Source organism: Strigops habroptila, chromosome 12 (assembly GCF_004027225.2).
Source record: "Strigops habroptila isolate Jane chromosome 12, bStrHab1.2.pri, whole genome shotgun sequence".
In the NCBI taxonomy this organism is placed as follows: domain Eukaryota; kingdom Metazoa; phylum Chordata; class Aves; order Psittaciformes; family Psittacidae; genus Strigops; species Strigops habroptila.
The window spans coordinates 20,634,845-20,661,689 of NC_044288.2; the positions used below are offsets into that span (position 1 = coordinate 20,634,845).

The window sequence follows — 26,845 nt, forward strand, 5'->3', positions numbered from 1 at the left end:
GTCCGCTTCAGCTCCTTGTGACTGCCCATGGACACGAGGGCCTTGAGCAAGGTCACAGGGCTGGGAGCACGGGGCTTTCCTGCAGCCTTGTGACAGCGGAAAGCACGACCAAGCCATGCTGGAACTCGGTTTGACAACTTGTTACCTTGAAGGAAGATGTTTTACTTCTATTCCAATGCTTTCTGCTATAAAATATATATATATCTCTATATACATGCACCAGAACTCAGATGGGCAAAACTGCGGCTAAGCAGTTGCATCTGCCACAGGGCTTCCAGCTCAGAGCATCCTTCTCTGTCTCAGTACTGCCAGCAGTTGTCTGGAATATGAAGGGACAGTCTCATGGCGTGAAGGGGGTTGCAGAATGTTACCTAGCACTCCTGCCAGACCTCACCGGGAGAGGCTCGCTCTGCATCTTCCTCAGAACCTCATTTAACCCACAAGGATGCACTGAGAGAAAAAAAAACTGCTTTGGGAGATTTTAAAGAACAGCATGAACTAAAAAAGCAGCTGCCAAAATTAATTTCCAGCATTAAAAATCAGCACTGATGAGAGCCATCTTAGATCAAATAATTTATTTAGTAATTCCATGTAAACACTTCAGATTTACTAGCAAATACAATGCTTGCTGTTCTTTTTAAATAGATCATTCAAAAAATAAGAATCTATTATTAATGGCAGGTTGACTAGAGATCTCCATACTACTGTACAATAAGGAATTGGTTTTCTAATGGATTTAACATCTTGATTTTTCTTGTTCTGCATCTGCTTTACACAAAGCCCAAAGGACACGCGTTTGAACTGCTCCCTGACGATGCCACTGCGGACTGGGGTGTTTTGGGGAAGGTTCGCAGGCAAATCCTCCCATCCTGGCATTGGTATAAGCTGATGTGAGGGTGGGATGGCAGAACTTGCGTGAACACTGTTCACAAACACACGCCTTTTCAGTCAGAAAACAGAAAAATGAACGGTGGAGAACTTCTCTTTGGGATGTATAAAAGCAACGAACTCCATCGTTGGCATTTACTTATCAACACAGCAGTACACATACACGTATCCACAGTCTCGGAAAAGCATCCTATGAGCTGGAGAAAGCAGTGGTTCTGAGGCTTGGTACACCAGTGCACTAAAACCAAAAGAATGATACCTTCTTACATAGTCAAATGAAAAATAAATATCTTTATTGTCTGCCTACTTTATTTCAGTTTTCAAATAAATTTTAAATAAATCTGTACAAAGTATACTGTTACAGTATATATTTGTAAGTTAACTGAAAGGCCTAAGTGTAACAACACTACAATAAAGCAGTATAGATTGGCACATCTCTAATAAAGATTAACTTTTACACTCCAAAAATACCAACTCCCGTGAAAAACCTTATATATTTTTGGTATTTTTTATGCAAAACATATTACAGTCCAATTCTGCCCTGCCTTAAAAAGAAAATAACTCCTAACACTTTTTGTGGTTTTTTTTTGCAGAGAACGTGAACATCTTTATGCTGTTAAAGGGACACCATCAGAGTAAAAGAGAGAGAGAGAGAATGAAAGAAATAAAAAAGGTAAAAACTTTGGTCAAAAACTGGCAGGTTTTAGACTTGGTGCTTGTGTACCCATCTCATCGAGCACCGGCTGCAGTCGGTGCCGTGGTGGCAGGACCTCTGGAGCCTCCTCATAACAGGGATGCAAAGTGCTGCAGGAATGCTTCCAGTCAAAGAGCCAAACAAGAAAAGGATATTTTTTTACCCCTTGCAATTAAAAAAGCATTAACACACATGCACTGGGGCGAGTTTTGCTTCCCCTCCCCTCCAAACCCCGAGAATCTACAATTGATCTGAGTGTGTCCCTTTGCTCAAAATAAAGACTTCCGTACTGTCTAGATCACATTATGAAGCAAACTTGTTCACAGGGTGAAAGAGCCACATTTCCAAATTCAGGTTTTCAAATCCAACCGCAGTTGTTAAGATTCCCGAGCTCTTGGAACCTCCTAATGTCTCATTAAAGAATTCCAAACTGGGAATTGGGGGAGAAATACAGATTAAGAGCAAGTTTTCTCTCTTAATCTTTCCAGAGATAGATTAAATCAACGTTTACATGCTGAAAGTTAATCTTACATTAGAATGTAATGCAATATTGGCTGCAACATAAACCTATAAATAAATCAACTACCATAGATTAAACTCTGTTAAATATTTCTAAGTTAATAAAATATTGACAGTATTATAAAATTACAGTATTTACAATAAGAAAAAATCTAGACTAATATATACCTTTAACAGATCTCTTCTCCAATTTGGGATCGCAATGGAATTATGAATATATGAACAATTTATTAGAAAGTTGCATTGCAATTATCATTTTTCCATTAGAGCTAGAGAGGGTGATCTATCACTGCCTTGGAAAAAAAAAAGAGTAAGTGACTTCTGATGGTGGGGTGTAGCTTTTGAGTACCAAACTGGTAACAGGAGTCCTCCGCAAGACGTCTGAAGATAAGGTAGGACCAGCCTCAATTGCTCAGATTAAAGTTGTATTACAGAACTGCCAGCAATCAGAACCACCCAGGCTGCAAAAGGGGAGGAAAGGTAGTGTTCAGCTCAAAGTGCACAGCTGGAAGGGCTCCCCTCACTCTGGACTCCAACTAAGGCTGCAGGAGCTTCAGCCTGCAGCCAGAAACCTGAAAACCCCTCAGCTTTGGCGTTCATTAGGGGGAAAAAGCCACTGGTGCTCCTTAAAGGGACATAGTTAGGTTGCAGCTAGGCCAAAAGAGCCCTCACCAACCACATACGATACAACCAGAGTAGGCATTTGAGATCCTCTTTGGCTTGCTTTGTTGGGAGGTTGCATTTTGGGGGGAGGTTTTATTTGGGGTTTTTTTGGCATTTTGTTTACTTGGGAGAAAGAAAAATTGGCTGGGACCACGCAGACAACTTGTTTTCTATTCCTCACCAGCTTCTGTGTTTCTGGAGTATCAGCGGAATGTTGTCGTGTTTGGGTTGCAAACCCTTGCACAAAAATAAAGGAGGCTTCAGTGCTCCCAAGGGCATTTGTCTGAGTATAACCAAAACTCCACCAAAATGACCTAAAGTGGTTCCTGTCATTAAAAGCGCAGCTGCTTCTGGGGTCTCAGACACCTAGCAATGTCCTTTTAAGGATCAGACCTTGCACTTGCCCTTTCTCCCAGCCTTGGAGGAAGAGTTTACAAGTTCAGGAAGGGCAATGTTCAAACTCTCTCCCTCCTCCCCACGTCACACTTTGCCTTCCAGCAGTAAATCAGAAAAAAATGGGGGGGAAAAATGACTTTTTCCAACCCCTTTCCCACCCTTCCCTCCCCCAGTCCTGCTCCCTGCAAACCAGCAATGGCATTTCTTAGTGTATATTTTGGGATAACTTATTTCCTCAGCCCCAAGCCTGAAGACGCTTGTGAGAGACCTACCCACAGGCTTCAGAGAGGTGTTTATACATTTGTGGGGGTTCTACCAATTCCCGTAGCTGGGAACACCTCTGTCTTTAAAAGCAGGCTTTAAAATGGCAAAAGAAGAATTTGTAAACTCAGGTCTACGTTACCAACAGAAGGGTCTAGGTCCTGCGGGCTCCATTCCCAGAGATGCAGAGCAGGAAAACTAGAAAGAAAACTTGGTACCTTTCAATCACCTGCCGGGTTGTACTGTGGGGGGGAGTGGGGAACGAGAGAGACAAAATGACAACTGACCTTATAAACAAAGGTATGTTTAGGGCTTCTGGTTTCAGGAATAAACCGATATTTACTGGTAAAAGTCTGCCAAAAAACAAAAACAGAAACACAGGATTACTGGTAAATATTGGTTTATATGGAGAAGTTTAAGAAAAAAAAAAAAGAAGTCATCATGCTCCTGATCTCCACATGCTCCTGGGCAGGAGCCGAGAACTGCCCCACAGCATCCCTACACTTGGCAGCATCCTTGGCACCCGGACACCTCAAACCAGAAGCCTTGTGTTGAGAGGAAAGTTGTGTTTCTTTCCTTTACTCCCCTTAAACTATGCAATTCTTTCTGATTCCCCCCCACCCTTCTCCTCCTCCAGGCTGGTCCTATGGGGGTTTGGCTCAGGAGTTTCTTCTTCTGAAACCACTTGGAAATGAATTTGTACATAATATGGTACCTCATCACCAAGGCTGCTGGTGCCTGAGCCTTGTCCCTCCCTGAGATACCATAAAATATACAAGACTGAGTGTATATTTTAAATAAAGCATTTTCTTGTAAGTGGCATAAACCCATTCATTTTATTTACATGCTTATTTATTTCCAAAAATAGAGTTGGTCCACATTGGACAAGAGAAATCAAGAAGCCATACAGTAGAAGAGTTAAAAGTCCAACATTTAACCAAAGTACAATGAAATTCCAGAACTCTGTGGCTCACTTGAACCACAGAAACATACACATGAGCCACACAGACATTTGTACATAGAGCATTATATTACCAATAATATTTGCAAACATGAGGTCAAGATGGCTAAAAACCCAGCAGAACCAAAGCAGGGGTCATGGCTGAACAGAAGCGGGTGGTGAACGGCGGTCACTACCACGGGTAACACCGCTCTCCAGAGGTTTTTCTTCACTTTTTGTGGTTTTAATTTAACTGAGAAGAAAGTCCTAATTTTTCTGCCCTGGGGATCACAATTGAGGACACGGTGAAAGCCAACCACATGTAGCTCCTAAATGCACACCTAGCAGCCGGGCGATCTGCGGGCACCATCACTCATGGAGATCTAGTACCCGAGAAGGTGCAAGGAGCACCAAACAGCCCCGGGGCTGGCTGTGCTGGGGCTGAGCTCTGCTCGGGGGACAAAAACCCAGCCTAAAACCAGCTGGGTTTGATGCCGAAGCAGGGTAAATCTGCAGGGCAGGAGCCCCGTCCCATCTGCCCAGACAGACCGACCCTGCTCACTGCTGCCTTGCCTTAAAGATCACCTGGAAAAGAAAAAGTAGGTATTTATACCCTTGTGGGGTGCTGTGGGGTGACTGGAAAGGGTCTGGATGGAGTTTGTCTTGAAAACAAGGATTTCCTTCCCTTGCCATGGGCAAATTTTGGCATTAGTAATTCCAGTCCCATCTAGGTTTTTCTGGAAGACCATAAATAATCCAGCCTGAACAGACCTATGGTGTTAGAGGATGTCGCACCAGACATGGGGGAAGTGATTTGTACTCAAACAATTTAACTGTTTTAGATTAAAAATAATAATATTAAAAAAGCTCAGAGGCCTGATTAACAGCAGAAGGGGGAAAAAAAAAAAAAAAGGAAAAGATACATTTTCTCTGCATTATGGCCTGGTTTATCTATTTCCATGGACCTCACTGTGATAATATCTCAGTGTCTTCAAAGGATGGAAAAATAGATTTAAATCTGTATGTTCTTCTGCAGCAAATCACAGCAAGTAAAAGGGGGGGAGATAGTTGTAGCTCTCCTGGTACTTCTACAAACAACCCCCTGTATGGGGCAGAGCTGCATTAAAAGGGTATAAATGAATTTTCCTTTTTCAAGTCATCTTTGACACTCACAATATTAAGCCTAGTCCAATGTGAATGCTAGTATAGAGCTAATTTACAGAATACCAACAATAATTATCTGTACCTAACAGGATTTAAAGGCAAGTATACTCAGTACATTTAGAAAATAAATACTATTATCAAAATGCCAGACCTTTGACAGCAGTTAGAACAGAAGCAGCCGTGCAGTTTTCTATGTGGACGGACAGCCTTTAGCACAAGTTGCTATTAACATCTGAGCCTGTAACAGACAACTTTATCTTCTGATTTGTCTCCTAGAATGTTTCTAATCTCAGATGTGAAATACGTTTTTAAAAAGAAATGGGCCTGATCCCGTGCACTTGGGTACGTACAACGCTCCCCAATGAAACTCAAAGCCCAAATTCCTAAAGAGAGAGCACAAGAGATTTTTGTTCTCACATCAAATATCTATCATGCAAGCATACCACGACATTTTATATTAAGTATTTCAAAGTCAGCTGGTATAATTTAACTAGAAGTGAGCAATCTCATGAAATTAGTATTTCTAAGGGGAGGGGACAAAGGTTGCATCAGTGACAAGCACCAGATTACCAAGGGAAAGGAGCACAGGGACACCGCGAGGGTCCGATGAACCGTGTCACGGAGAGTTCATGCACTGCAGCCTCTCAGACCTCAGCACCTACCTCTCTAATACACAGTTATTTTCTATGGCAGTTTATACATCTTCACCTCATTTGCTTTTGCTACCCAGAATCAGATATTCTTCTTCCTGAATGAGCAAATCACTTAAAGCCCAGCAATATTGCTGAAGCATTAAAAATTGCTTTTTTTTTTAACTGGCTACTGCCTTGCGTCTCCCAGAGCCGGCCCCTACTGCTGCATGCTCACAGTACCAGACCTCATCATGATCTTCTGAACTGTCCAGTCACAGCCAAGCTGAAGTCAATTCTATGGTATAAACCAACTGCTCTGCTCTTTCATAGAATCCCAGCCTGGTTTGGGTTGGAAGGGACCTTAAAGCTCATCCAGTTCCAACCCCTGCCATGGGCAGGGACACCTTCCACTAGGGCAGGTTGCTCCAAGCCCCATCCAACCTGGCCTTGAACACTGCCAGGGATGGGGCAATTTCAATTGCCAATTCTTATATCTAAATACTAACTCTAACTGAAAGCCATGAGGTGGCTGCAGTTAACCTGCTCCTCTTGCAAAATCCAATGACTTAGAAAGCACTTACTCTTTGGTCTTTTGATCTACTGAAGAAAGGGAAGGTGGGAGAAGCGAGTGTATTTGCCATGACTTCTAGACTTTTAAGGAGCCTAAACCCAAGCTAGAATTAGCTCACACCAGTTAGCTATGGGTCCTTCTAGGTCTCTTGGAGACACACATAGACACCCCTCCCTCAAGAACAGCGACAAGACCTGGAAGACGTTGACCAGACCTCTCTGCCCACTCCTTCCCTTTCTGCCCCCTGCCAAAAGCAAAACCTTTTAGGTTTTTCCTGGTAAAAAACAAAAGAAAACAGAACATATCCTCCACATCAGCTGTTGAGGAATGCTCTGGGATCTGGCAGACCTGCAAGCCAACTCAGGGTAAGAATTTGAATGGGGGGGTGCCACATTGAAGGAAGAATCTAGATGCCATGCTACCCAGTATTGTGGGCTTGTTTCTCCTCTGCGGTCAACCAGACTTTGAGTCCTGGACCTAGATGGGCTCACAGGAAAAGTTCAATGAAAATCAACCCTTCTCCACCTGGCATCTTTGGTTTTAATGAATCAGTGTTTTCCAGTGGAAACTTGTTTGCTCAAAGGTTGAAGATCTACTTGGAAGCCTTTGATCACCATCTCCAACTAGACTTCTCTCTACCTTTTGTTGCCTAAGTGATCAACATCAGCTGCAAATAGAGAAGGACTCCATGATATTACTCTTATCATTACAAGTGTAATTTTTGAGTACCTTCTTGGGAGGACTTCATAAAAATCTTTTAAACCAACCAAATAAAGATCAGTTGATTCTCTACCTCCTGCTGTTTGTCAACACATTCAAAGATTCTGGTAGATTACCCAGAAAACAAGATTGATCATAGAATCACAGAAAGGTTTGGGTTGGAAGGGGCCTTCAAAGGCCACCTAGTCCAACCATCTTTCTTTGCAGAAAGTATGTTGCTTTCAACCTATCACATACTGAAGAGTTAGAGCACTTCAGTTTCTCCTTCTCGAACCGGAGTGCAGGGTTGCTGATCTGCAATTCCCAGTGCCCCGTTTAATACTTTAATTAAAAAAATAATAATCTGACATTAGGATGTTAGCTAGTTATGGAGAACACCATAGTTTTTCTATGGTAAAGCCAGTTTTTAACAGCCCTATTTTTGCTAGTAACTTTAGCATTTCAGTCTTAAGCTCTTTTACAACTTCTGTTGCTTTTCCACTTAAATTCACTACTTTGCTCCAGCTTCTCTGCCTCAACCACTTGAGTTCAGAGGTAGGTTCCTTATCTTTACCATCCAAAAGGACAAGGTGATGGACAGGTAGGCTCTCAAATATGCCCTGTGCTCCAGAATGACACAGAGAAGACACTTAAGTAGCATGAAGAAGTGCTGAAAATTAACTGTGCCTTCAGTCCTGCATGCTCAAGATTTTCTCCCCAGCCTCATCTCTGACACACTTAAGACAGCGTTTGCTCCCTAAGACATGGGCTCTTCAAAGCCCCTCTTAAACTGCTTAATTTCCAGCTCACAGGCTGCCTGCCATACAGCACGGCTCTTTCAGTCCACTTTGCAAGAGACGGACTTCTGCCCTTTGATGGAGTCTTGCTGGACTCCAGAAGTCTTTTATAAAAGACTCCAGTCTTTTATAACTGATTTCCACTTCAGCTCTGAAGGTCCTTCATGGTAGAGCTCTGCCTTACTCAGCTATCTGTAACCTTTCCAGGTATCTATGGGGCTGCCTTGACAAGTCTAAGGACTTTATTTTTCTGATCTTCTCCCCTGCAATGTTCTGTAGCACAAGACTCATTTTTAGTCCAACACCTTCCACTCCTGAGGATGCTGAACCTGTAATTGTACTGTGGTCACTGCCTGCTATTTAATGACTCAACAGTAATTATATCTCAAACCAGTTTTAGCCCTAAATCAAGGCTAACTCTATACCAGGTTGGTACAAGAAATGATCCCTCAAGTAAATCAAGATGCTTGTTCACCAAAATGTTAGCCAGCTCCTTCCTGAACAATCCAGCCAGATAGCATGGACATAATTGAATTCACTTGTTCATACAGGTTTATGAAGACGCATGAGCCTGGTTTTCTCCTCAGCCCCATGAAATCCATAATCACCTTCTTGTCTGGAATAGAAAATTTCCTAATACCTCCATGTCATTAAAATATGGGATTTATATCCAACATAAATTTGGCTGTGTGGCCATCACTACTCCAATTTCCTCTCAGATTTTACAGCAACTTGTCAGATCTAGTGTTCCTTCACACCTTTATGACCTTGCGTGCCTATTTGGTATAGTTTGATGGCAGGTAATGCAGTATCTTACTGATTTTCATCATCCCCCCACTCCTTGTTTCAGTCACACCAGCTATGCCAAGGTCATTTTAAACCACCAAGCAGTCTACAACTATTTTTGTTTCATGTTTCCACACTGCTATGCAGACACTTTTCGTGTTTGGACCACACGCCCGTTTCTCACCCCAATCTGCAGCCCAACAGGTGGTTGTTCCTTCCACGTACCCAACTCCGCTCTCAACCTCCTCGTACCCTGTGCCGAAAAGCAGCCCCTTGCCCTCCAGGAGAAACAGACACAGGAACAGTTTTTTCCTGCACTCCCGTTTGGTGCCTTCACCTTCAGGAAGAGATATCACTATGCCCTAAATTCTGTCTTCTTCCAGGCACCCAAATACCCAAGTATCTCAGCTTCAAGGATGACAGTCCCAAGCACTCTGGTATCTTTCAGGATCTGCTTGTCCTCTCAACAGGCAACTCATCAAATGGATCTCCCCATCATCGGGAGCAGAACCTGTATTTCCCACAGCTAAATTCCCTGCCATCCAAACCTCCCAAAGGTACTGCCCCAGCTTCTGGAGGCATGTCCAGAACAGAGAACTCCTTAACCAAGGCTTTAGTATTAAATTATAAATCGTCCCTTTAACCCTGCCCAGTTGCAAGTCAAGTTTCTACAAGTAAAAGGCAAGGCAGCCAGTGCTGAGGTGAGGATGGACCACAACCATCTGCAGATGATTTAATGCCATCTCTTCTTTACCAGCTCAGCAACTTTGGCCTCAAGACACTTTCTGGAGCTTGGAGTGCCTCCACTTATTGCACTTGTTGTATAGTATTTTATCAGAACATAATCACTCATAAAGTGTGTCCTCTTTGCACTCCTGTGTGCAGTTTCTAGTGCAATTAAGCCAATATTCTTTGATTCCCATAATCAAGCAAGGATTTTTACTTTATGACCATATAAAGTCCATCTTTAAACTAAAAATAGACTGTTAACAGATTCTTTTCTTTTAATTACTTTAAGCCACCAATTAGAGACTTTCACTGGACAAGATAAGTTATATATAGCCATGCAGAAGCCTGTAAGGACTCATTTACCAGGACTTTTGTTGACAGTTGCTTCTCAGAAGCCAATTTCTCTTAGTTTAAAGACCAAATGAGCCTCTGAACAGGGTACTGTCAAAAGACCCATCCACAAACCAAACTGTCTGCATGCATGAAAGCAGAGACAACATTTACATGAATTTGCAGTGCTCAGTTCAGAATTATTAATGCTAGAATATAATTTAAAGCCTCTAGCCCCTATTTTGCTCAGAGACCTGCCTGCTTGCCCTTCAGCAGCCCCTGGCAATGGTGATCCTACTGCCATTTATTATTTAAATAAACGATATCTTTAATAAAAGGAAATTTTGACCCCATTTATAACTCTGCACCTGACAAGACACTGGCTCCTTCTCTTCACCTCTGGTGCTGCTCACACAACATTATTCTTAAGTTGCTCTGCCCACACAGCTCCTGATGAGCCAATGCTACATTGCCAGCTCTCCTCAGCATCACTTGAGTGGGAGGTTTAAACACCATTTTTCACTAAATCCTTTATTCACACTTCTTAGCCCCGGCATTTCTTGAACTATCAACAGACCAGCAAGCTTCCACAGTTCACCTACAAATGATACAGCTGGACCTGCTTCTGCTAGACCAATGCAGAAGAGCTGGCCCTTGGAAACCCATTGCCCACCTCCTGATCTCCAGGTGAGTTCTGAAGACCGGATGATGCCAACGTGCTGATGAACACTCCCAAAGAGCTGCTGGTTTGAGCTCCTCTACCCATACTAAACGCCCGAGCAAACTGCAAGCCCAGGCAAGTTCCAAACCTCAGGAGACCATAGGTAATAAAACCAGCACCCAGCATTGCACTCACAAACTTGTGCAACCAGGACAGAGCATGGAGAAATAAAATGTATTGCCTAGTAAGACACTACAGCAAGGCCAACCTGGGGGAGAGAAAGACACTCAAACCAAAGCAACGAACCTTTAAATGAAAGTGCTGCTGCAAGATGTCCTATCCAGACAGGTCCTGCCCAAAGACGCACAGACGCTGTCCTGCACTCTGGCACATGCCTTTCTACCCAGAGTTAGAAGAACAAAACCTGCTCCAGTGTTTGACTGGGGCTAACGCAACAGCTGAAGGGCACTGTGGATGTGATGAGCACCCAGTGACTTGAGCTCAAGTCGCACATCAAGACATTCACCAGCAATGTTAAAAACTGCCACTGCTCATCTTCTCCGCCCCCAACTCCCAGCAATATAAATTACCCAGGCATATATCTGATAGAGACATAGCTCCTCCAGACGCCGCGTGAAGCCTGCAGCTCCATCTCGGCACTGCCCACATCAGCACAGCTGATGACACAGAGGACCCGAAAACATGCCTGTGGGGAGCAGCCCTGCAGCACAGACCCCGCAGCTCACGTGTCCTCACATGCCAGCCCCGAAGCCCCTGGTGCCACTGCTGGCCCACCCTCGAGCATTGGTCCAGTGGAATGATATGTCCCCAAGAGCCCAGACTCGGCTCCCAGACCTCGGAGCCCAGACCTCGGCTCCCTGCAAGCGTGACAGTGCCATCTCACAGTCCAAACCACTGACATGTGCAAGTGAGACACGATCTCCTGCAACAAGAGCTCACCCATGGGGCTGCCGCACAGTCTCTGCACCATGTCCAGTATAAAATCCAAACCCATTGAGGTCAACATGGTCACAGGGATTCAGATGCCATTTGCAAGCCACCTTTATGAGCAGCTCTCTGTAGAAATCAACATGCTGACCGGAATGACAGCTCAACATCTAGAGGTTTTTCCGTAACTGTCTAATCTCTCCAGACATGCACTTTGGCTTCCCAGCAGCATGCAGCAGACCAGATCCTCCCAGATTTCACAAGCCAAGAGGGACATACCCTTCCATGCTGCAGATGTAACTCCACACCTCTCACCTCTCCAATCTACAACAGAAAGAATGAAGCTTTTCTTTGCTTCCTGCATATTTCAAGATAGTGTTTCAAGAAAAAAACCCTTCTGCAGCACAGCCAGGAAGGCTCAGCTCAAACTCCCACTGCCAGTGTTGCAGCGAGTCCTCTTTTCACTTCAGTCTCCTTTGTGAAAGAGACTCCTAAGAAAAGGCTAAGGTACGTATTTTTGCAAAGCTAATAACAGGATGGACAGCAAACCAACTGATGACCAGCAAAGTCAAGGAATTATATGACTTAAGACCAAATGACCCACTGGGGAGACAGAAGATGCCCATTCAAAGCAAATGCTCTCCCAACTGATGGCTGGGATCCAGAAAAGAGCAGAAGTATGTCATGTGTTGTGAACTTAAGCCTCAAGACAATGAGGTGCAAAAAAAACGGCCAGCCATCTACACAGGCAGTCTCCTGTTTTATCCAGGGCTACGTCTACATGAGCAAGCAGCACAGCCAGAGACAAGTTCAACAGCAAAGCAGTCAGCTCAGGACCTGACAGTCACATTATCTGTGTTTTGGGGATTTTACTCTCCCATAGCTTGGTCTGACGGACCTAATGCCCAGCAGTTGGTAGAGCTTGTCGTTAGGCCTAGTTAAACCCCAAACAAATCAGGCCATGTGCTCTGAGTCGGCTTCACAGTAAAGCCAAGGTACATCAGGCAGAGACAGGACAGCACTCAGCAGCCAAAGCTCACGCCCAACCCCAGCTGCAAAGCTACTGCAGACACCACCTCAGCCCTGGAGATGTATGGTGCAGGGTCCTGGACACCCAAAATGAGACAACAGCCACATGCGAGCAAACCTACAGCCAGCCTGAGCTGAGCTTCACCTTGGCTGGACATGGTGCCTACCAGAGCAAAAGGCTCAGGACCAAATCCCCTCTCCAGGCAAAGGAGCGCCAGCAGTACTGATCTGCAAAGGGACAGTGAAGCACTGTCTGGGGACATCCAGACATTTGCTCTGCCTTGGTTTAATCAGTCAACGCTCAAAAGACAGTCAGCAGGGCCAAAAGTCCTCTATCTTTACCTTTTCTCACTTAATCTCCAGCTGACAGTCTTCCATGCAAACATGCCTCATTCCTCACTGTATAACTTCAACTCTGCTTCTGTGATATTTTCCTTCAAACAGGCTACACAACTGTTTACTACCTTTACAGTGACATGCTGTGACCCTCCCAACACACACGTGTGCTTGTCTGGCTTCAGCCATGTACAGACACCATATTGCAGAGATGGGACCAGCAGAGCTGCCCTGCCAGTGGAGCTCAGCCCCACAGCCCCTGGGATCATGAGCTGCATGACCCTCCTTGGCTGCCCACAGCAAAAGGGCTGCAGGGCTGCTGTCATTTGGCTCTGAGGGGCTTCTCCACACCACCTACCCCCCACCCCAAAAACCAGTCCAGATCCTGCAGCACCTGAACACAGCCAAGGCATCCCTTGGCTGCCCACCCTCCTGCCTTGCTCTGACAGCCTCTTCCTATCCTTCAGATAGATAACACCTCCTCTGCTGTAACTGCTGGGAGCTTCTACCCCAGGACAAAATCTTTTTACCAGGCTTGGTACCCCCGAGTCTGCTGGCTCAGGAGATGTCTTCATTAGTGGGACGGCACCAAACCCATTCATCCTTTTCCCTTCAATGTACTCCTCCAGCAGCAGCTTTTATGCCATCCAAATTGCAATACAATATCCAGTGTTCCATTGCAGAAGTAACTCTGTGAACCTCTAAAAGTGAATGATTTGGTGTTTACTTCTCTCTGCTATCTTCAGTCCTGCATGCATAAGCAATGCACAGCACAGTAAAGCCTCATAGCCCACAAGTGGGATGCACTGCAGACCCCTGGGTGAGCTGACTTTCCCCCAGACTCTACTGCTGCTAAAATACGGTCCCACAGGGGACCAAAAAGCATTGAAAAGAAGTTAAAAAGAAAGATAGGATGCTAGGAAACTCCCAGAGCAGACCCGAGACCACCCAGCATGAGCGGTAGGGGAACAGGAATGCAGCACGGCTGATGGGAGCACAGCAGGCAGCCCGACTCTGGCAGGGGAACTCCAGCTGCCACACGAGAGGAGCATCCTTCCCGTGCCATCAGACCATCACCCTCAGGAATTTCAACACGAGAGATCCCACTTAGACAAAAAATGCTATGAACTTCTGGTCCAAAGATTAGGCTCTGGCAAAAACAGGCTTTTAAAAAAGATTATAATTTTGAAAGTCCATTTGGATTAACCTTAACTAGCTTAACTATATATATTATTAACTATATATATGTATCTCCTCGCCACGTTCGCAACCCACACACAGCATTCTGTGGTGCCAGCGAGCTGCATCACGTGCAAGTGAGCGGAGTAAAAGGTACCACAGGCTTGGAAAAAAGCTCTGGGATGAAATTATCCTTCATTGTTGCAAGTGGCACAGGAGATGGCAACGGCAGAAGGAATCAAGAATAAAAATGGAACTCTCTTGTTTACCTTGTCGGCTTTGTCAAAACATTTTGACAACGCTTTGCATGCAGCCCGCTTCTCTGTTCTGCTACCAGAAATTCAGATCCTTTCACCTAGCTTCATATGTTACAGAAGAAAGCCAAGGAGAGTCAAACTTTTAAGGAGATAAGTGCATGTGCAAAAACTACAAAGCCCAGCATGAGATCTTAAAACTACGATAGACTCCTCTTCCAGAGAGTCCAAACACCCACATGGACAGTGACCCTTCAGTTACACAAACTGAGTTGTAACAAAGAGCATGCAGCCAGTGAAGAAGGATAGTAAGAAAATAAAAGGGAAGTTTGGGTAAGCCTGACAAAAAGCAAAGGGGGAGAGGGAGGGGGGAAGAGAAAAAAAGAAGAAAAAAGGGTGCAAATCAGTATTTTAAATTTGCAACTAAAAATAACCCCATTCTTGACAGAGTCGTTTTAGCAGAGAAACTGCAGTGCTTTAGGCAGAGCCCTGCCTCCCAGCAAGCAGTCCCAGCCAACAAGAAGCAGCAGGTTTCTGAATGAGCAAACTGCACACTTAGGGAAGAACTTGCTCTCGCTGCCTGCTTTCCAACACACCCATGAGAGACTCGCTTCCTACCCGCTGGACTAGCAAAACCCAATAAACTGGTTGGTCCTAGTTATACTTTGAGTTTTTGGGTTTCACAAGAGCCCCCTCCCAAATGTAAAGCTGTTTTAGCATTCTTGTACATTAATGTCATGATTCTCCAGTTGTAGCTCCCACAACTTCTGCCACAGACAAGTCAATCAGATTTGGTATATGCCCTGATAGGGGAAATGGGAGGTCTGGGTTTAAAGCACCTGTCAGTGCTCTGCAAGGTGTTGGATCCAACCTCGGTGGATCTGCTGAAGTCTTCAATCCAAAACACTTGGTGATTTAAATTAAGGTAAAAAAGAACAGTTTAACCTATTGAACTTAGAGAAAAGAAGGAAGTGGCAGATCTTTTAGGAAGAGAGACAACGTGTGCGGGTGCAAAAACGTGATGTGCTGTAGTTCACCACCTTAGGAGTAATTAGAGTTTTGCTTGGTTTGGGTTTGGTTTTCTTAAGCACTTCCCAAAGGGTGGCTCGAGAGTTTACGGGCACCAAGGTGGAAGCATGAAGTGAAGACATGCCAAAAACGTCAGGTTTTCATAACCCCTTCTTGAAACAGTGCACCGTGGTTCTGGTAAAAACGCATATCTACCAAATCTCCACTGACCGCGGGCCACTCGCGTACGGAACGCCAATTTGCAGCCTCAAAGCTGACGTTTTTGCCTTCTCCTTCCACCCACCTCCCCAATCTTTTCGTTCCTTGGGAGACATACAGCGCCACTGCATTAGAACGTACAAGAAATGAAAACAGTGAGTACGACTGATATAGATCCATTGACTTTTTATTACAAATGTAGTTGATCACTTGGCTTCAAAAAAGTTTAAATCAACCCCTGTTTTCTGTACGCCAGTACAAAGTAAAATCTATTTTACAAATTAAATACCTAAAAATTTGACAAAAATATTAAAGTTTGATGGAAAAAACAGTTATAAAAATCTTAAATCCCCCTTTAAGAAGGTAAGAGATAACATCCCCTCCCAACCCCCACAGTCCTGTTATACAATATTAATAATCATTTTTCTTTTTAGAATAGGTAGGTATGTTATATCTTGCTGTTAGCATACAAGTCACTCTAATAGCTTTATCTGTATATACTCCAGTTAGTGCATGAATGTCATCTGATTGAATATAATCAACTATCTTTAACTGATCCCTAATTTACATTTCATAGCTTGCATAGTTTGAAGGGACAAAGGTTATACTACAGCTAATCATAAAAAAAGGTGGTTACAGTGCTATTTGTAAAGGCAACAAAGTAATTGCTCCCCCCCCAAATAAAAGAAGATACCAGTCGGCTCTGGGCAGGGGTTCAAGTCACCGGCCGCTCTCTCCCTGCTGCATGGGACCACCTCTGCCTCGCACCCTGCCCGCACGGGCAGCCTCTCTGCACCTCACCAGAGTCCCATGGCAGGTTGCGAACCGCGTTCCCACCGAGCACATTTCAACCCCTGCGAGGGATACGCAAGAAAGTGACACTGTCAAGTATTTATTTTGTCTTTTTTTTTTTTCTTTTTCCCATTTTCCTTTTTTTATCGATTGGAATTTTCCAAAGAAGCTCTCCTCTGCATTAGGGCTACACTGTGCTGGAAGCCCAGCATCCTGCCTGTTACCCCACTGCTGAGCTGCTGACCATGGGCATTGGACCCTGGCCCCAGCGCCCAGGATGGGTCCCTGGCAGCATCCCGAGAGGGACCATGATGAAAAGGCAGGAACCAACAGCAGCTCGTTTTGGTTCTTTTTTATTTAACTTCTCAGAGACAGAGCAATTTTCCTCTTTTTTTTCTTTTTTTGTTTTTTTTTTAACAACAACCAAAAAAATACTTTAAATTCAGAGGACATTTCTCCATTAGCACAAAACCACTTAAAGGGTGGTTGTATCTCAACGGTAAATTACTTGACAGTGTCCTTTTAACTTAAAAAAATAAAATAAAATAATGTCAGTATTGCAATGAATTTCAAGTTTTCTTGCACGTAGTCATTATAAAGTAGTTTTTATCATGCTCTTGGACCTATTCTACAAGACATTTAAAAGCATATCAGCAAGGAAAATATAAGGCATACTTCTCAGGAATTAGGTATCTTGGCACATTTGAGCATACTGTCTTATTTTAAAACAACACATATGGTCAAATATACCTTTCTTCTTCTAACATTAAACAGGGTTTTCTGTACTTTGTTTTAAATACTGATATATTAGAGCCTTGGTAAAGTACCGAGCACCTCTGGGAAAAACAAATAAAAATAAGCAAAAAAAATAAATCAACCCAAAAAGAAAACCAGGAGCGAAATCCCACGAACCTTTACAGTCATTTTGTCTTTCAATTAGCATCATTCATCAAGTCCTAGAACATACATAACGTGCGTTGAAAGAAGTAACAAAAAAACCCCTACGAAACACGCAGAAGAAACCCAAAACGAGACAAAAACTGACCACAAGTTCTCGGACAGTGTTCACAGAACTGCCAGGGGGCTGTACTGGTGGGACTGGTTGGACTGGAACCGCGCGGCCCCTGCGCTGCTCGAGTCAGCCGGATCCCGGGCAGGATCCGGGCAGCGCGGGCCAGAAGACCCCCTCGGTGGCCATGGGAAGCTACGGGAGGACACTCGCTGCGCTCTCATCGCCTCCCGCTACTCATTGCTGGGCACACACCGCGGCGGCGTGGAACTACGAGCACCGGCCCGTGTCCGTCGGCAGCGCGACAACTTTAGGGAGGGCAGTGAACAGCAGGACCGAGACAATCAATCAGTCAAGTAGCAAAACCAAAGCAATTCATGTCCTAACTACGTCTAGCAGCATGGAGAATGCAGTCCCGCACACATCACAGTTGAAGTACAATTAACCGCTGGAACTGCCCATCCAGAGCCTCCGATTCAAAAGCAGGTTATCAGACAAATGTTTACATGCAATTGAGAACCATGTCAAATGTCACATTATGCACTCTGAAAGCTTATTTTACTACTGGGAAAGAGGAAAGTGCACATTAAAGCAATTTTAAACATTTCCAGTGATTGTTTAAAAGAAACAGAAACACCTCGCTACCGGCAGCTTATAGTTAACTTTCTGTGAACACCAACAGCAAAACTTCTGTCAAGGGAAATAACGCAGGGTACAATGGAGACAGCTTGTTTGGACACTTACAGTACATCTCAAAAGGAAAAAGAGAAAGGGAATTATAAAATCAAATGGGAATAAAAAGACAGCAGGAAATAAAATTCCTTAAAACAAACTTCTTTCTGTTTTTCTCCCCATCCTTCTGACACTCCATCCTTGACCACCAGTAAAGCAGCGCAGCCGCCAGGTCTACCAACTTCCAAGACCATTAAGAAAAATAATTGCATCCCAAAAAAACTTTTGAGTGGAACTAGACCCTAGTTTCTCTGAAATGCTGTCTACTGAATTCCAGCCAAGAAAAGGAAAGAAAAGAAAAGGAAAAAGAAACAAAGAAAGAAAAAAAAAAGTTTTGTTTTCACTGTTTAAGGCATCTTTTCATAACATTTTCTCTTCACTCATAACGATGATAGTCATGCAGCACTTTAATGATAAAAATATATTACTATTTTACTATACAGCAGCAAGTTAGTCAATTAAAAGCACACCGACTTTTTGAAAAGAAAAAAATAAAACAAAACCAACAAAAAAGAACAACCTGTAGAAGTCTATTATTATCATCATCATCATCATTATTATTACAAACAATTTCAATTTGGAGAACACACCTGGACAGCTCAATGTTCTGACAAATCTGCCTTTCCCTACCCTAGGCTTCGAGCAGAGCCCGCAAGCGCGCACGGAGCTGCTGGGACGGGGAGGGGAGGGCACGGCCAAGGCTCGCCAGGTATGTAGCCAGTAATAACTAGCACCAGAGCTACATGGAAATCCGTTACAGACACACACCGGCTTGGCTCCCACTTTCAAAACCCCGCGGCTCAGTGGGGTTACTCTGCGATGGCACCGCTCTGATTTCTATCAGCCTGCAGAAGTTAACAACACTGGCAGGGGGGTCCCAGCACGGGTTCAGACCTCGCACCACGTTAGGAGATAAGAGACAGTGCTCATGCCAGTGGCGACACAGAAAGACTTGCTACCTGCTGCCCAAAGACAGGTCGACTGGAAACCGCTGCACGTCAGGTTAAGTACTTTTAAGTACACAGAATAAAAAAAATATATATTATGAACAATACAAGTACATCTCATATACACAGCAATGACAATAGGCCTACTCAGCTGTAAACCAAACAGGTGCAGAAAAAAATTATTACGGGAGGAAATCCTTTCCTTTTTTTTTTTTTCTCTCTCTCTCTTTTTTGCCTTTTTTTTCCTTTTCCTTTTTTTTTTTGTTTTTTGTTTTTTGTTTTTTTTTTTTTTTTACTATTTTAATAACTTTGGTTCAAACGTAAAAATCACAAGTTAGCAAATTTCATTTAAATGCCTTTTTTAATAATTTTTCTTCATGTTCACAGAAGTTTCACTGACCATTTTTATATGTTTAAGGTCCAGATGCAATGCATATTGTATAAAAGAGAGCACTTATTGTTTACCTTGCATGAATTAAACCTACGTACCTTTTAACTCTACAAACTTCTGCATAACATTTAGACAAAGCTCAGACACACAGCATGCCTAGCCCTCATATATATATACACATCTCTAATCACAGGTATATAGGGTGTCAAATATACTATAGTAACCTCCATGTAAGGTTCGAAATTTGGTAACAAAATGAGAAGAAAAAACTAAAAATATTATTTTACGTGTTCTAAAATATCTCTTTTTTTTTTTTTGTGCTAAAGTCAAATGTTAGCTCAACATGAAAAGGACTTTTTTTTTTTTATATAATTCAGCAATATTATAATCTTGACCATTTTTGCAAACACTTTTAATAATAATAGCTTAAACGTGTACAAAAGTTCTCGGTTAATTAGGGAAATAAACACTCAGTTCTTTATATTTTTAATCAAGTAGGAAACACAGTTCATATATAATGTTATTACTTTTTTTTTTTGACTCTTTTTTTTTTTTTGTGTTTTGTTTTGTTATTTTTTTTGTTTTGTTTTTGTTTTGTTTTAGCAGCTGCTTACTGTTTGATACGGTGGGTAAAGTGGAGGAACATCCAGCGATGGGTGGCGGGTCGGAGGCGCTGCTGCCGGGCGGCGGGCGGGGGGCGCCGGGCGGGCGGCGCTGCCGGGGGGGGCTCCGGGCCGAGGGGAGGGCTTCTCGCCGCCGCCCCCCCCCCGCCCTCCCGCCGCCCCCCGCCCGCCCTCCCGCCGGCGGCGGGGCCAGTCCTCGTCCCGGGGGGCGGGCGGTCAGTCCTCCTCGGGCTCCTCGGCCTGCAGCAGGGCGCCGGGCGGCCCGGCAGCGGCGGCGGCGGCGGCCTCGGCCTCGGGGGCGGCTCGGCCCCGGCGCCCGCGGGGGGGGCGGCGGCGGCGGCGGCTCGCTTGTCCCGCTGCTTCTCCTGGATCTTCTTCATCTCGTCCGAGTACTTGCAGAAGGTGTGGCCGAACTTGGCCCAGACCTTGTAGGGGACGGTGATGGAGTTGCGGTAGGTGGGCTTCACCTCGCTCACCCGCATGAAGACGCCGTACTTGTTGGAACCCACGTCGAAGAAAAAACGCTTGTTGTCCACAGTCAAGGAGGTGCCCTCGGGCAGCTCGGCCGGCTCCTCCTCCACCCCGTAGTCGTCGATGAGCTTGGCCAGGGCGTCGCGGAACTCGATGAGGCCCTGGGCCGGCAGGGCGATGGTCTGGCCCTGCGTGGAGCCCAGCCCCGGGCCGCGGTTGACGGTCTGGCGGACGCGGAGGAAGCGCCCGCGCTGGTTCTCCTTCAGATCCATGTAGTACTTGCGGTTCTCCCGCACCAGGAACTCGCTCTTGAGCGCCCGCCGGGGCTCGTCGGCCGCCTGCGCCAGCTCGGGGGGCTGGCTGGGCCCCAGTTGGGCGTAGTGCTCGATGAAGTCGCCCAGGTAGTCGCGGAACTCGACGGCCACCGACATGGAGAGGGTCAGGCGGCTCTTGTTGCCGCCCGCCCCCACCTCGGCGATCTTGAGGAAGCGGCCCTTGGCGTTCTGCTTCACGTCCAGGTAGAAGCGCTTGTTCTGGATGTCCACCCGCTTGGAGGCCAGCTCCTGCGTCTCATGCTGCAGGCCGCCGCCCGGGCCCCCGCCGCCGCCGCCGCCGCCCGAGCCCGGCCCCCCGGCGCCCGCCGCGCCCCCGCCGCCGCCGCCGCCCTGCTCGCTGCCGCTGTCTCTGTCCGCCATGATGCCGCCGCCCGCCGCCGCCGCCGCCGCTCGGCCTCGGCCGCCGCCGCTTCTCTCCCGGCGCCCCCCCCGCGCCGCCGCCCGCGCCGCCGCCGCCGCCGCCGCCGCCTCCTCCTCCTCCTCCTCCTCCTCGGCCGCCCCCGGCCTCCGCCCGCCGCCGCCGCCGCTCCGCCCGCCGCCGCCGCCGCTGCTGCAACAGCCCCCGCGGCCACCAGCCGGCCGCTCTCGCGAGATCTGCGGGAGCGAGGAGAGGGCGCGGGAAGGCGGCAGAGAGCGGCCCCCGCCGCCGGCCGCCCCGCCGAGCCGGGCAGCAGCGCCGCGCTCCGCCACCGCCACTGCCACCGGCACCGCCGCTGCCACCGGCACCCGTGCCAGCGGCCCGCCGCGCCTCCCGCCTCCCGGGCTCCTTCGGGAGGGATGCTCCCGGGAGGAAACCGCACGGGCGACCGGGAGCAGCGGGGTCCGCCAGCCCGCCCATCCCGGTGCGGCGATGCCTGTGCCGGGGCAGCGGTCAGCCTCGGGGTACGGGGCGGAGGGGCTTCCCGGGTGGGAGCGCGGAGTGGGATGTGTATTTATTCGGGTCTGCTAATGAAATTCACTAATACATCCACGGCGGGGACCGGGAGCGCCGGACCTACCGGAGCGGAGCGGGGATGGGGACCGGCGTTGAAGGGGCAGGTCCCGGCGGGCAGGGTACCCGCAGCATCACCTCGCAGGATCCCCCCCCCAGTATTCCCTCTCAGCGACCAGTTGGCTTTTTATTAAAATGCTGCTCTCTGGGGCGGTTTGGAGATCTCTGAGCTTCCAGTCCTTATTGCCAAACCCCGGATCCCAAATCCCGGATCGCAAGGCAGCTCCAGACCAAGTGAGGATGCTTCCTCCCTGTGCTGCGGGCCACCGAGCAAACTGAGTTTGGCTGAAAGACCCTTCCCAGCCTGCTTCCGTGCCTGCTGCTTCCAGGACACCGAGCGCTGACTTGTGTGGAAGGCACTGATTTACCTTGAGCATCCCAAACCCCTGCAGGTGTTACACAAGGTAGCCCTGCTACCGGGCAGGTTTGGTGGTGGCCCGCGCAGGGCTCTTCCCATTCATCCAGGAGAAAGTCAGACACATCTCTATGTTTTAGGTGTTGCTTAGGTATCATGAGAGGAACCCTCAGTTTGCCCCATCGTAATGATTAAAGCCTTAGTTATTAGTGACTCCATGGGTAATAAAAAAAAGAAGGAAAGCAGCTTCCTTTCCGTCCAGAAGCGATGTTTCAGAGCTGCAGTGGGTTGCAGCTCACAAGCTGTCAGCAGCTGTATGTTGGCTGGTAGAAATGCCCCAAATACCTGGGGGACACTGTGCTTTTTTGCTTTTCATCCCTCCCGGACGCAAGACCTCTCCAGGTGGGTCCATGGTGTGGGAATGGTGCAGCCAGGCCAGGGCTGAGGGCTGGTGCTCTCACAGTCCCTCACTCTTGATTTCATCTTGAAGACAAATGACATTAAAGCACCTTAATTGCAGCCTCTTGCTGACGCCAGCAAGTATCCTTGTGGAGCCCAGACCGCTGCCTTATTTATACAGTAGAGCTGGGAAATATATAACTGCTGAGGAAATGCATTTGGGGAAAACCTGGCACCTAGGAAGCACTGACTGGTCTGCCTCTGACTGCAGTGGGGTGAGAATTGCTGGTGGTGACGATGTTGGTCATGTGCAGCCAGCAGCAGAGGTTATTTTCCCTCCTCAACAGCAATACCACAAGCCAGTGTTGCCGCTTTCAGAATGAATGCACTCCAGTTGGACAGTGGTGATTCCAGAAACAGACCTGCCAACATTTCTCCTTTGGTGGAATGGTGTTGGTGAGACCCTGCTCGCCCAGCGTCATTCTGTGTTGCCAGTCATGACAGCTAAGCAATACTCTGGGTTTGAGTCTGAATTTGGCTTGAATACAGGCATTTGCTTATTCAGGTAAACAGAACAAAGCAAACAATGCATTTTTTTCTTCCCAATAGGTAATCTTTTTTAATAGGAGTATCCTGGGTGTCTGGCCATGGCTGTCATGCAGCATTGGTCAGCCCAGTGCTAAAATGAGCTCCTGTGGCCAAGGAGTGTCTGCTTGAATGAGGTGAGGGGCAAAATAGGATGCATGAAGGCAATGGACAAATGCAGGAACCAGGGGAATCTCTTCATACCTTGTCCAGGTCCCAATGGCCGAAGGCTGGATAGGGATCTTGCAGGGACCTCCTGGGTCACACACTGCCCCCCCCCTTGCTTTTGCAATCATATCATATGTTTAGCGGGCTTCATACTAGGCTGCCTCTGTGGGTTCTGCTGAAACCCATCCCAGACCTCTTTGCTCTGAAAATCAGGAATGTTTTCATCCCTAGCCTACATATATCAATGTCTTTATAGCTCCACAACTTTCAGCTTGGAGCTTTCACGAAGTTTTCTCATGCTTTTTCCCCTTCCACGTGTCGCTCAGTAGCAATTATATCCCCTTCAGCCCTTGTTCTGGTAGTCTAAGTTTATCATAAGATAAATCCTCCTTTCTTTGACTGTTGTAGTCATCCTTTATCACATCAGTCTCAGTTCCTCTGAAAGACAAGGGAGAAGGATTTCAGGGTAATGGCTGGGATTTCAGGCTTAGGATCAATGGGACTTTTGTTTGGAAATCCAGTTTGGAGGGCTTTTAAGAACATATCTGATCGTTACAGCGAGCATCTCAAAGTTTGGAGCCCAAGCCTGTTATTCAGCTACAAAACAACAACTGCTGACTCCAGGAACTTGTATGAACATTTATAATCACAGGAGGGAATCTAAGAGCCATTCAAACAACAGATGCGATTAGTAACGAAAGTGGCTGGGTTGCAATTGTTATTGTGCAAGTCAAAGAAAAGGCTGTCACACATGGGGTATGCTGCCAAAAAAGATGCATTTGAGTCGCTGAGCCATTCTTCTCCCATCCGCTGTCCGAATTCTCCTGCAGCCTCTCCAGATCTATTCAGGCTAGTTGGGTGATCAGAGTTTAGACTTGCCATGGGACACAGCTTTTTGCCAGGATGTGTCAGATCTTTGCCTTGGTCCAGTTCTTGTTCAGTGCTCCCACCGTGGAAAAGGGATTATATTCTGGTTCAGAGTGTTTCCTGAGCCATGATGGAGCTTAGAGCAACAAAGCAAAGCAAAGTTGTCATTACCATCTCTTGGAGCCATAGAAATTAGAAGGCAGTTACAGCAGTGTGGGGATGTCTGAAGCTGCACAAAGGCTTAGACCAACCCCCAAACTGGAGCGTGTAATTGGATGGTGAAACCTTCCTTTTGCTTTCCATCTGGGTCCTCTTCAGAGCGTGCCTTTGGAGAGGGGAGTCCAGCATGGCTTGTGCACTGTCTGTGAGGCACCGGTTGCCCTGTGAACAAGCCTCATCGTGTGCAGTGAACAAGAAACCAGCACACCACATCTGTAAGTCATTTACGAAGATGGGAACGATGAGCTGTGCACACAATAGAGTTGCTATTGGGCCTGTCGATCCTAGTTAAAAAAATACTTCTCAATGAAAATTATTTATAAAAAGAAATCACAGTGACCCTAAATCAAATTATTTGTGAATGGTTTTTAGTCTCCCAGATCAGCTAAAACTCCTGTGTTAGTCACTGGACGTCATCCAAACTACATGCTGAATGAACAACATGTCTGCCAAATTCCATTTTTTTTTCACCCTCGCCCAGTTTGGCACAGGACAGTTAAAGCCATTTTTCTGAATATCTTTCAGAACATCAAGCAACTGTGAAATAACAATGGAAGAGCTTGGCCACAGTTAACTACAGCCCTCCAGTTGTAACCGCTTCTCTCCAAAGAAGTCACTCCAGTTCCTTTGATGCTCCGGTTGAGCACTGAGGCAAGGTGCCCCCATGGGTCACCCTTCCTGGAGCCTGGCTTCCAGGTCTTCAGCAGTGGGGCACAGCTGAATCCAGGCTGACCCTGGGTACAGGGTTTGTGTCTTTCTGGCCACCTGCTAGAGACTGGTATCCTGAGGACATACCAGCCATTCCTTGTCCACAACGGTAGTTCCTATGGTGAGCTGTACAGATGCCTCTTCTGCTTGCTCTTCAGGAAAAAAACAGGAGGGAAAAAGGGAATCAGTGACTGCACAATGGCAGAACAAGTTCTTGCTTCTTGTGTCTGCAAAGATAAAGTGCTAATTCTTCTAAGCACCACATGAAATCCCATCCAGGTGAATGAAGTTTCGGACTGTTTTCATGATGGCTTGTTCCAGTTATGCAGTGTTCTCTCTTTTCCCTTGGCTGGCCTGCAAGTCTCCTTGCTACCCTTTCCTCAGCAAGCTGGCTTCCCCCTCATCAGCTCTTTCTCTTTTTGGCCATGGAAGACTCTGTGGTGTCATCACCTTCAGGGAGCGAGGATCCTGGCCAGTTCTTGGTTCTCCAGCTCCCCACATAAACCAGTAGTGCTGGCTGCTGTTCTGTTGAAAACTAGCAACAAATGGCCACCAAATTTTAATCTTACTGGTTTTCAGTGACAAAGATTTACAAAAAAAGGGCTCTCTGCTCCTTGCCTCCTAAGGAGGAGTAAGGAGTAGAACCCAGCATCGTGTACAGTAGTTAGCAACGGTTATGCAACCTCTAAATGTTACAGTGCCCTGGTCCAACATCAGCAGACCTATTCCCAGATGGACTGGGGCTATACTCACCCTGCTTTACAGCAACTTACCTCCCACATCCAACTGGCTTTCTTTTCTCTAGTTGAAGCGGTGCAATGCCTGCTGCTGCCCTTCACTCTTCCCATACCCAGGACATTGGGGAAGGTACTCCTCCCCCAGAGGTGTCCAGGAGGAAGTGCATAGCTGGCTTGGTGGGAGAGCTGGCTCTGGCTCCTGATGCACAAGTTGGCTCATCCTTCTATTAGGATGGGGGCACTCCTGTATTTTTTGCTGTATGATTCCCATTATCCTCATGTTGCCTTCCTCGTTTCTCCAGAGCTGTGCCCAGATGGTCCTGGGATGCTGTTCCTACAGCCATGACTACAGGTCCTTGTCTTGTACAGCTGTGCAGCAAGGCAGCTGAGAGTCTTGCTCTTCCTTCTGGGCTTAGGGAGATCCTGGGGTTTGTGGGCTGTGAATCTATCCCCATCCATCCATCCATCCATGCATCCATCCATTCATCCATCCCCTCCCTGATACAGCTTCCTGCAGGCTGGTGATTCTTTCCCACTACTTTAAACTACATTTTCTTAAAAAAAGCATGGAAGGATGTTGGCAATTCCCAAATCATGGACTAGATATTTTACAGTCCTTGGAAATGTCTTGTGTGTTCTTGGGTCCAAATAACCTTCTGCAGCATTCAGACACCCTGCAGAGAGACATGCAAACCCATCATTTCACCCACCACCACTTTAATCTCTGGATGGTACCCACGTGCCAGCCCAAAACTACTGATCACATAGGGTTTCTTTCCTCCAGTTTTTCTGTCCGCAGTGTTGTCTTGGCGG

General features: G+C 46.5%; 1 protein-coding gene across 4 annotated transcripts; it reads right to left on the reverse strand.

Moving 5' to 3' along the window:
- Positions 1-560: 560 nt before the first annotated feature.
- On the reverse strand, positions 561-22,150 carry PURA (purine rich element binding protein A). Of its 4 annotated transcripts, XM_030503837.1 has the most exons (6): positions 20,387-22,150; positions 20,189-20,270; positions 3,709-3,774; positions 3,564-3,619; positions 2,270-2,562; positions 561-1,126 (listed from the first exon to the last, which is right to left on the reverse strand). In XM_030503837.1, exons 1-5 carry the CDS (start codon positions 21,361-21,363, stop codon positions 2,514-2,516), a joined length of 1,230 nt encoding a protein of 409 aa, XP_030359697.1. In that variant the 5' UTR covers positions 21,364-22,150; the 3' UTR covers positions 561-1,126; positions 2,270-2,513. The 4 variants fall into 4 exon arrangements, with proteins under 4 accessions (XP_030359697.1, XP_030359699.1, XP_030359696.1 ...); XM_030503839.1 differs by lacking the exon at positions 3,564-3,619; XM_030503836.1 differs by lacking the exon at positions 2,270-2,562.
- Positions 22,151-26,845: the final 4,695 nt, after the last annotated feature.